This window comes from Protomyctophum parallelum, assembly GCF_964188405.1.
Source record: "Protomyctophum parallelum genome assembly, chromosome: 14".
NCBI lineage: Eukaryota > Metazoa > Chordata > Actinopteri > Myctophiformes > Myctophidae > Protomyctophum > Protomyctophum parallelum.
Genome location: NC_139709.1, coordinates 2,353,808 through 2,365,510, shown reverse-complemented (window position 1 = coordinate 2,365,510; position 11,703 = coordinate 2,353,808). Strand labels below are relative to the sequence as shown.

At 38.9% G+C, this 11,703-nt stretch overlaps 1 protein-coding gene across 1 annotated transcript; it reads right to left on the bottom strand.

Moving 5' to 3' along the window:
• Positions 1 to 4,590: 4,590 nt before the first annotated feature.
• tyw3 (tRNA-yW synthesizing protein 3 homolog) lies at positions 4,591 to 11,344 on the bottom strand. Its single transcript, XM_083781116.1, has 6 exons — positions 11,129 to 11,344; positions 9,799 to 9,879; positions 9,411 to 9,509; positions 8,312 to 8,383; positions 7,239 to 7,372; positions 4,591 to 5,612 (listed from the first exon to the last, which is right to left on the bottom strand). Exons 1-6 carry the CDS (start codon positions 11,312 to 11,314, stop codon positions 5,378 to 5,380), a joined length of 807 nt encoding a protein of 268 aa, XP_083637242.1. The 5' UTR covers positions 11,315 to 11,344; the 3' UTR covers positions 4,591 to 5,377.
• Between the last annotated feature and the right edge of the window lie 359 nt (positions 11,345 to 11,703).

Sequence of the window (11,703 nt, the reverse complement as noted above, 5' to 3'; positions counted from 1 at the left end):
TTTTAAGTTTCTTTTTACATTTTCTTTGTAATTTTCTTTTTTTAGTTAAAGGACAACTTTAGTTTTTTTCAACCAAGGTTCATGTTGTAGGTTGTTCTTAGAGAAACTAAAAGGTGAGTGTTCTTTTTTTTCCATTTGCTGCTTTCTTTCGTTTTAGGGATTTTAGCTGTTTTGTACAGGGGGGCGGGGGCACTCGAGCATGGTGCTAAATATGTATTTTTTTACAAAATATTATGGAGATTTATTTATTTATTATTTACTATAGTCCTAATAAACCCCAGGAAATTACATCTGGCCACAAATAAATCACAGGATCTACTGAATGTGAAAGCCACACTGTGTGTCATAGGCTCAATGTCAGTTTGACAGATTCAGTAGATCTCGTGATGTTTTGTGGCCAGATGAAATTTCCAGGGGTTTATTAGGACTATAGTAAATCATTAAAAAATAAATCGCTATAAAATGTTGTAAAAAAAATACATATTTAGCCCCATGCTCGAATGCCCCTGCCCCCCTGTCAGAAACAGCTAAAATCCCTAAAACGAAAGAAAGCAGCAAATGAAAAAAAAAAGAACACTCATCTTTTAGTTTCTCTAATAACAACCTAAAACATGAACCTTGGTTGAAAAAAACTAAAGTTGTCCTTTAAGTTTTTTTAAGTTAAGTTTTTAAGACACATGTTCTGCTAGGTCTCATAGTTAGTGCTCACTGTGTTCCCAATCACTGCGTTCGCAAAAATAATATGTACGTGTGTTCCTGGATGGGAGTTTGTTCCATTTACACTAGAGTTGTTCTGAGGCCAATACCAGTATATCGGCTGGCGATACTGCCTATAAAACGCCACCATCGGTGTCGGCGAGTATGACGGTCGATGAAATGTCCGACACCACGTAACGTCGTAGGCTATCACATGGTGATACAGTCATTTACAGTAATATTTTTTGAACGCTTCAGTTTATGTTGCATTACTGTGTTTTATACTGTGTTATTGACATTACTTTACTAACTTGTAGCTGCTCTTTAACGTTTAGTAATGGATTTATTTTTATTTTTTATCCTAGATGAGTCGTTCTCAAACTATTTAAATGTAATAACTCTCAAGAGTTACGGTCCTGTAATGGTCCAATTTTATATAAAAGATATTATCATTTGGAACCCCCTCAAGGAACCCTTATGTTATGTTTTAGCCATTTAAAAATAGCAGATCTACAAATTTCGCAAATCTTTGACTGTATATTCTTTCAGAGCGAACGTTTTTAACTGAAATCTTTGCTTCTGAGGGGTTCCTGGAACAACATATTTTCAGATGGGGGGTCGGTGGCCTAATTACAGATCATTTTTGACATGAAATATTGAGCTCCACTGACACAGAAACATGAGGTATTTCAGAAAACTTTCAGGACTTAAATTTCGACGTCAGGCCTAAATTGGTTAAATTACACAGTGATGTCGTATGGGTACTCTCTATCGACCCATACGCAGGTTTGGGTTTTGGTATCGACGAGGACAAAGTTGTATCGGGGTACATACAATTGAAATAGTTATTGTTTGTTTTTGTTATTACTTGTATTATATAAATTACAAGATATAAAAAAAAGCGTAGTCAGTGGTCACTATAAGCTATGGCTTCAGCCTACTCGTTTTTCGGTCCAAATATTCTCTGAAAGGTTGGTTGTAATTAACCCTGTAAATGATTTAAGACTGAAATAAACCATTCATTCATGTCTAATGTTTCACTCTTTGACTGCCATGTCATCTGTTACATGTTTGGGAGGCTGGGAGGAGTCTGGTGCGACGCACAGGGGCCTGGTGCTGGGAGGAGTCTGGTGCAACGCACCGGGCCTGACCTGGTGAGAGCAGGAGTGGACCTGGTGAGACGTAGGAGGGGCCCGGACACGTGTCAACCCACAGAGCCTAGTCCTTCCATGTGCCAGAATGGTACCTCCCAGTCCCGGCAGAGTATAGTTCAGGAGGAATGGATTGTGAGGCCCTGGTTTTTCCCTAATGGGATTATGGGACTGATGGAGGGTAGCTACTGGGACGTAAGTCGGGACTTGATCACTCCCGGCTGGGTCGCCTGAGTGAGGGGTATGATGATGGTGGAAGACCCGAAACCCCGATGACCTCAGGATACATCACTGAGGATACGTCCCAGGTGCATCCATGTATGTACTGTATGTATTTTGTAATAGCTATCTATGAATGCTTTGACCCGATTAGGTTCAGTACCCGATAAGAATCTGTTTGATTTATTTGTTAAAATAAACCCTGGACTGGTTGCCGCTGGAGATAACATGAAAAAGTCACAAAAATAACTCTTATTTCTTGCTTTTGTTATGACCTGAATTACACATTCATATATCTTGTATTAGATTAGCATAACAACATAGCTGTAGTATTTATGTAATGTCACCAAATTAAATCAATTGGCACCTGCCTGGGCCAGCTCAAAACAAGGGTCAAACAAGAACTCTGGCAATTCTAAAATAGCAGATCTACAAGCTTGTGACGCTATTGAGAGAAAATACAAAAGTGCAAATATTTGAATATATATTTTTAAAGCAAACATTCCCGCATTAATTTCTACTTGCAAAAAATAGATTTCAACCTTACTACTAATTTGTATTACTAGGACTAAGACTAAAAAATGTTAAAAAAAATAAGTTTGATGAAAAATGTATAATAATTATATAATACAATAAATTAATAATTTACATTTGGGGGATATCTTTCAAAATAATGAATAAAACATGTTCTAGACATTCTAATGATCACAAAAAAACATATATTACAATTATTTTACTTACTTTTATTAGGGTCCAGACATTTTTAATCTGTGTGAATTTTTATTTATATGCAAATATCATGACCAATGGCATTGCAATGAACATCACTGATGACGTTTAGGTGAAAAAAGAATAGAAAAGAATAATTATAATTTAGTAATTAATTAAAATAAAATTGTTCCTAAAAAGCAACGCTGGGTCTTAGAGGGTTAATGGGTTAACCCATTCTGAACGGGAACCCATTTTGGTGTTAGCATCATGTTATGCTTTAGCTATTGAAAAATATCAGATCTACAAGCTCATATCGCGCCACCGAGTGGCGCGCTACGAGCTTGTAGGTCTGCTATTTTTGAAAAATCGAAGAACGACTGACATTTTTAGAATCTGATCTCAGGTCAGAATGGGTTAATCAGACCAGTGTGTGTCCGGTGGAAACCTCGTATGAATCTGATCTCAGGTCAGAATGGGTTAATGGGTTAAACGGGAAATGAACAGGCTTTTTCGGTGGTATAACAATTATTTCCAAGAAGCATTGTTACAATGGAGAAATAATAATGTACCAAACACACATTCTTGGCTCAACAGCTCCCCCTGGTGGGCTTGTCTTGTCTTTGCATGATAGAACCGAGCCAATGCATAATGAGGCAAGAATGGATCACCATGACATGCTTTTTATATTAGTAAACCAAAGCGGGGAACTGAAAGAATGGATCACCATGACATGCTTTTTATATTAGTAAACCAAAGCGGGGAACTGAAAGAATGGATCACCATGACATGCTTTTTATATTAGTAAACCAAAGCGGGGAACTGAAAGAATGGATCACCATGACATGCTTTTTATATTAGTAAACCAAAGCGGGGAACTGAAAGAATGGATCACCATGACATGCTTTTTATATTAGTAAACCAAAGCAGGGAACTGAAAGAATGGATCACCATGACATGCTTTTTATATTAGTAAACCAAAGCAGGGAACTGAAAGAATGGATCACCATGACATGCTTTTTATATTAGTAAACCAAAGCAGGGAACTGAAAGAATGGATCACCATGACATGCTTTTTATATTAGTAAACCAAAGCAGGGAACTGAAAGAATGGATCACCATGACATGCTTTTTATATTAGTAAACCAAAGCAGGGAACTGAAAGAATGGATCACCATGACATGCTTTTTATATTAGTAAACCAAAGCAGGGAACTGCCAAAGTGAAGCACACTTACATAATAGTTTTAATGCTATTATAAGTGGTATGGGTAGGCAATAGGCATGGTTAATTGTCCTGGTTCTTCCAGAGCTTCTTCACAGTTTGTAAAGTGGTTTCATTGTCATATTAGTAGTTTGTAGTCAGTGTTGTTTTCGTCGACTAAAACTAAGACGAAAAATGTTCGTCGACTACCTTTTTTCACTGACTAAAACTAAATGAAAACTAAGCTATAACGACTAAAACTAAGACTAAATATACTGACAATTTCGTCTACAAATAAAAACTAGACTAAAATGTTAGGGACTAGTGGACAACAGATCCAGTATAAGTCATTTTACACTTGGTTGCATGCTGGAAATAGCTGATCTACAAGCTCACAACGTTGTGAGCTTGTAGATCGGCTATTTTCAGCAAGTGTAAAATAAGTCATTATGACGGCAACAAGGCCCGCAAAAATACATTTTAGTCGACTAAATCGCCTGTAGATTTAGTCAGGTGACTAAGACTAAGTGAAAACTATTCAGGAGACTATGACTAAAACTAAAATAGAAATTTGCTGCCAAAAGCAACACTGGTTGTAGTTGTAGGTGGTTTCATTGTAGAATGACTTCGGAGTAGGGATGGGGATTATGGATTAATGCATTGATTGATAGTTGATACGTTATTATAAGCTTATCGATCGATTAGCCAAATCTACACTTTGCTGAAAGAATACAAAAGGCATATTATATTCCTTAATCAAATATTTATGTGACCATTTGAGATGCAGGGCGGCAGGCAATGGCATCTTTGTACAGTATGAGGAATAGTCTTGTCTGTCACATCGCATGCAAAAGCAGAGACGTTTCGATGAATTCGATTCATTATTAACTGTTACGTTTATTATTGACTAATGTCTTAACGCCGATTAACTATTAACATCCCTAGTTCGGAGGCACTTGCTTGTCGTTGGTCAACATCAGGTTCCAGGTGGCCCTCAGCAAAAGTAGCTAACATAGCGTCACAATCATTTTAACCACTTTCTCCGTTTATATGTTGGCTATTCGAAAATAGCAGACGTACAAGCTCACAGTGCGTCCACTTTGTGACACGCTGTGAGCTTGTGCATCTACTATTTTAGAAAAGAAGATAAAAGAAAAATCACACCTGTGTGAAGTGAGGGGCGCTCTTATGATCATACACCATCTCATTCTGGCCAATCACAATTTGCGTCCTCACTTTTGTCTTCAATGTTTGTGTTTACACAGACCCTCAAAGCTGGACATGGGAGGGGCTAGCGCCCCTCAAAAATAAATAAATCTTGTCTTCTATATTTTCAGATATGTATCCAAATAGGCTACATATCAATTTGGGAGTCGTTGACATGAAGTCAAGCTAGTGGTCTAGGTGAATAAATCCATACAGTCTTCCAGCTCAGGAGGACTACAGTGTCCATCTTTCTGCCGTTGCCGTCCTCCTCTCCTCCGTCTTCGTTTGTACACACTCCTTTCTTTCCTCTCCTCCTCCGCCGCGTCGCCGTTTTCTGTCCCTGCCATTTGTAGTTCCCGTGTGTCGGGGATTTGTAGTTCTTGTTGTCGTAGTTCCACGGAGAGGGCCGCTTGCAGACTCTGGTAGAACCTACACGGTATGGAAGGAACGAATGACCCAGAATGACTGCAGAGCCAGGGAACAAATACTTCTACATTTATTTAAACTTTTTATTTGAACCAGGACATTCAACGACACAGGTTTGCGAAACAATAGTGTGTAATCTCCTTGGGGTTTGAGTAAATGATGACGCCCCCTCCTACTGGTATAGAGCGTCGCAGTCCCTCCCCCTTTCAGAACAACGAGTGGCCCAGGAAATTAATCCCAATGCATTTTTCCTCATAGGCATTTCTTAAAGTATTAATTTAAAGACCTTTTAAGCGTCGTACGAAGCCAACTCTTGTCGTGACAAATCATGACAACACACAAAAAATTCGGGCCAAACAAAGAATTAGAAAGTAGGAAAAAAAAACGGCAGGTTGCAACACTTTTTTTGTTGTTTTTCTTCTTTGTAATTATTTGTTTGGTCCAAAATATTGTGTGTTTTGTCATGATTTGTCACGACAAGAGTTGGCTTCGTACGACGCTTAAAAGGTCTTTTATTTTGGTGTTAGCATCATGTCATGCTTTAGCTATTGAAAAATAGCAGATCTACAAGCTCGTAGCGCGCCACCGAGTGGCGCGATACGAGCTTGTAGGTCTGCTATTTTTGAAAAATCGAAGAACGACTGACATTTTTTAAATCTGATCTCAGGTCAGAATGGGTTAATCAGACCAGTGTGTGTCCAGTGGAAACCTCGTATGAATCTGATCTCAGGTCAAAATGGGTTAAATAAATACTTTAAGAAATGCCTATGGGACAAAATGCATTGGGATTCATTTCCTGGGCCACTCGTTGTTCTGAAAGGGGGGAGGGACTGCGACGCTCTATTGGCCGATAAAGTACAGTTTTAGACCGTTACAGAGGGGCTGTCGTCTCAAGCGAAACTTGAGCCACGAGAGACACTACCGAGCGAGCTAAAACGCACGAGTTGCCACCTCAAACATTCGCTTAGCCGCCCCGACGGAGTTGCAACCCGATATGGACAGAAGAGTAAATCCTCGTCCCCCAGAGTCGCCGCAAGTAGGGAAAGTTGCAACTAAGCAGTGTTGTTTTTGGCAGCAAATTTCTATTTTAGTTTCAGTCATAGTCTCTTTAATAGTTTTCACTTAGTTTTAGTCACATTTTAGTCACCTGGAATGTTCTATTGTTTAGTCTAGTTTTAGTCGACTAAATGTCATACGATTTTAGTCGACTTTAAAATGTGTGTTGACAGGCCTTGATGTCGTTGTAATGACATATTTTACACTTTGGTTGCATGCTGAAAATAGCAGATATACAATCTCACAACGCGTCGCGCTTCGACGCGTTGTGAGATTGTATATCTGCTATTTTCAGCATGCAACCCAGCATAAAACTGGATCTCTTGTCCACTAGTCCCTTCCTAACATTTTAGTCTAGTTTTTATTTGTTGACGAAATTGTCAGTATATTTAGTCTTAGTTTTAGTCATCATAGATTCGTTTTTATTTAGTTATTTAGTTTTTGTCAGTGAAAAAAGGTAGTCGACGAACATTTTTGTCTTAGTTTTAGTCGACGAAAACAACACTGCAACTAAGGGCACGCCATTTACTCGAACCCCACGGAGATTCCGGCACTAGCTTTCTGAAAACTGACCGTTGTATCCGTCTGAGGTTCTCCTCCATCTTCTGATTGGCTACCTGGACCAGGAAGTGGATGTAATCCTGGCCAACCAGGACGTTTCCCTGCCGACTAAGAGGAACCTCCAGGCCGTGGGTGCTACGAACCGCCTGGGAGGGGGGGGGGGGGGGGGGAAACAACAACACACGATTGGTTAAATAAAATGTACTTGTGTAAAAGTGTACTGTAAAAGGCCTACTGTAACAGAAGAATGAAATGATATAAAGCGTACCATGGTATTTAAAATGAACTCTGTGTACTGTAACAGCAGAATGAAATGCTATGAAGCGTACCATGGTATTTAAAATGAACTCTGTGTACTGTAACAGCAGAATGAAATGATATGAAGCGTACCATGGTATTTAAAATGAACTCTGTACTGTAACAGCAGAATGAAATGCTATAAAGCGTACTGTAACTGCTGCAATTATTCCTAATTTGTTTTGTATTTAAGTTATTTGCTGCTCATGTTTGCTTATTCAATACATGTCCAAGTTGGACCGGAAGTGCCATTGTTTGGCTAATGCGGAACCCTTTATATGGCCTTCTGATGTCAGGTAGACGGGAGACATGGTTGCACACCTGTCATTTGACAGTGTGATGCAGAAGTTAAGTTTGTGTCGCTGTGTTCATGGCATGGACACTAGTGATCTTCTCATTCCCTTATGCTTGTAGAGCAGCCAGTAAGGTATGTTGAATACTGTTTGCATGTTATTTGACTGTATTTTCTTTATTTCATTCATGCTTTTATGCTGTATTGTTTATGCCATGTTATTCTAAGCATTTGTGTATATTTTGTTGTTGTTTACCAGTTCGACGTTGGTTTGTGTGCTTCACAATAAACCCATCAGTATGCAGAACAACTGACTCGTTTTTGGACAAGAGCAGAGGGAGTGATACGTACCATGATTATCTTCAGAGCAGAGGGAGTGATACGTACCATGATTATCTTCAGAGCAGAGGGAGTGATACGTACCATGATTATCTTCAAGAGCAGAGGGAGTGATACGTACCATGATTATCTTCAGAGCAGAGGGAGTGATACGTACCATGATTATCTTCCCAGTTTTGCCGACAGTGAGGCCAGAGTTTCTGAAGCCTGAGTTGATGGCCACCGAGTGCTGAGGACAGAAAGGACATTGAATAGAGAAGTGTGAGCGCGCTATGAGGGGAGATACAATTACATATTTAAGTCAACGATTATATGTATATTGTCATTATATACCGGTAGATATGTTCTAGTTATGTTCTTAGCTTACGCGTGTTTCAGGATAAATGCATTCTATATAATGTGATGTATTCCCATGCTTTTTTGTTCTTGCCTAATGTAATTAAGCGTCTGCTAAATGCCTAAATTGTAAATTGATTAATTGTCACGCTAATAATTGTGATTAACAATTTCATTGTGATTTTCTTTCTTTGCATTGAACATTGGAACATAATGATTAGAAAATACAGTTTCACTAGTAGGCCTAATAAATAAATAAAAATACACAGGTCAGATATGACGAATAACTGAAACATACAAGAAACATTACTGACATTGATTTCATACTTTAAAAGATAAACATTTCGTTTTTGTCATATTTTAGCGATCTGAAATTAGTCTAGTAGTCTTAGTGGACTAAACAGTTGTGTACAAAACAAGTCTTTCCAGACAGGTGTTGTTTTTGGCAGCAAATTTCTATTTTAGTTTTAGTCATAGTCTCTTGAATAGTTTTCACTTAGTTTTAGTCACATTTTAGTCATGTTCTAGTGTTTAGTCTAGTTTTAGTCGACTAAACGTCATACGATTTTAGTCGACTAAATCTACAGTTGATTTAGTCGACTAAAATGTGTTTTGACAGGCCTTGATGTCGTTGTAATGACATATTTTACACTTTGGTTGCATGCTGAAAATAGCAGATCTACAATCTGCAACCCAGCATAAAACTGGATCTCTTGTCCACTAGTCCCTTCCTAACATTTTAGTCTAGTTTTTATTTGTTGACGAAATTGTCAGTATATTTAGTCTTTAGTCATCATAGATTCGTTTTTATTTAGTTTTAGTCCGTGGAAAAAGGTAGTCGACGAACATTTTTCGTCTTAGTTTTAGTCGACGAAAACAACACTGTTCCAGACAGAGAGCCACTGAGCTCTAGTTCTCACCAGTAGCTGTGCGTCCTGAAGCCTTCTGCACTGAACATGAAGAACGAAGGGTTCGAACTTCAACACGGCGTCTCCACTGGCCCTGGACACACTGGACACCTGGACCGCGCACGCGCACACACACACACACCACACATTGTTTTGACCATTATTATTAGTAAGGTAATTACTATAACAAAATACATACATGCATGGATGCACCTGGGACGTATCCTCACTTCTCAGTGATGTATCCCAAGGTCATCAGGGTTTCGGGTCAAAACCCCGGGCCCTCACTCAGGTGACCCAGCCGGGGTGATCAAGTCCCGACTTACGTCCCAGTAGCTATACCCTCGATCAGACCCACTATAGACTAGACAGGAAGATGTTGTAGGAAAAATGATCTCACCAGCTCTTCGGCTTGGCATTTCTGGTGGGAGACAAACAGCCAGACACAGTTCTGTTTCTGGACATCAGTACTCTCTGGAACCTAGCGGACAGAGAGAGACAGAGACAGAGAAATACTAGATTGTACAGATTATGTTTTTATAGTAGCCTATTGTTTAGACTTTAGACTGATGCTTGGGTTCAAGTCCCAGCTGTTGTCTATGCATGGAGAATCTCAAGTATATATCAATAATCAATTGTAAAGGAGTGACTCCTAAATTGTAATTGACATGGGGAATAATTAATGCATGGTGAATTAAATCATTACAGACTGCCTTCAGTTGAATTGATAATACAGTTAGAAATGCATTCTTAGTTGAGATCCCCCCCCCCCCATTTCCCCTCACTGTATATGTATCTTTTCCCTTTTTGCTTCCTTTATGATGAATTCCTGTTCTGTTCTTTAACTACATAGAAGTGACTATTTGTACGTCTCTAAATGTTTTGATGAATTGAACAATGTGGACCCTGTTGTAAACAAGTGTAATGCTTAATTGGGTCGTCCACTCACAGTTAACAGTCTTTGTATTGAGTTTGTGCTTGAAATGTACTGTAAATTCTACAAACTGTTAATAAATATTTCAATCAATCAATCAATCGGATTCTCCATAAACAACGTACAACGCCTGATTCCACTGGGGCTCGAACCCAGGACCTTCTGCGTGTAAAGCAGACGTGATAACAACTACACTATGGAACCGTATAGAAGGCTATGAATCCAGTCCACAGCTTTATTAAATCCGTCTCTCTCTCTCACCAGTGTTGTTTTTGGCAGGAAAGTTCTATTTTAGTTTTAGTCATAGTCTCTTGAATAGTTTTCACTTAGTTTTAGTCACATTTTAGTCACCTGGAATGTTCTAGTGTTTAGTCTAGTTTTAGTCGACTAAATGTCATATGATTTTAGTCGACTAAATCTACAGTTGATTTAGTCGACTAAAATGTGTTTTGACAGGCCTTGATGTCGTTGTAATGACATATGACATAAAATAGCAGATATACAATCTCACAACGCGTCGCAGCGTGACGCGTTGTGAGGTTGTATATCTGCTATTTTCAGCATGCAATCCAGCATAAAACTGGATCTCTTGTCCACTAGTCCCTTCCTAACATTTTAGTCTAGTTTTTATTTGTTGACGAAATTGTCAGTATATTTAGTCTTAGTTTTAGTCATCATAGATTCGTTTTTATTTCGTTTTCTTTTTTTTTGTCAGTGGAAAAAGGTAGTCGACGAACATTTTTCGTCTTAGTTTTAGTCGACTAAAAAACAACACTGTTCTCTCTCTCTCTCTCACCCCATCGATGACGGTAACCCTCCCAGAGCAGCAGCTGGTGGTGAAGTAGTTCTCCTGGCCGTTGAGCAGAGACACGATGTGGGAGATGTCTTCATCCACACTGCCTTTCCTACTCACGTCTAACCTGCTCAGGCTCTGCTGCTTCCACTGGCCGAATAATAACAATAACGCGTTATTGTTCTCCATAATTATGCTTGTTTTATTTAATATTTCTGTCAATTATTAAAGAGCTGTCCTGTGTGTTGCAGTGTGCAGCATGTATACTCATCGCACTGACTGTATGTATGCAGTGGTTGCATTACATTAAAGAACTGTTTAATACGCTGAACTGAACTATAGCTTACATGTTTGTTTACATGCGTTCGCCTTTTTACATTTTACACTACAGTGGCCGATAGGGCTCAACCGTGTAGTCCAGGATGTTGCCATAGGGTTGCCATGTCTGCGGTTTTATAAGCGATATTGTGGGCTTGTTCTTTCCTGTAAAAAAAAAAAGGTGTTACGTGGGTTGGCTTGTTTGTTTGTTTCTAAAGTGTAGTTGCTTATTTGGGCTTGTTTCCTAATGTTGTTTAAAC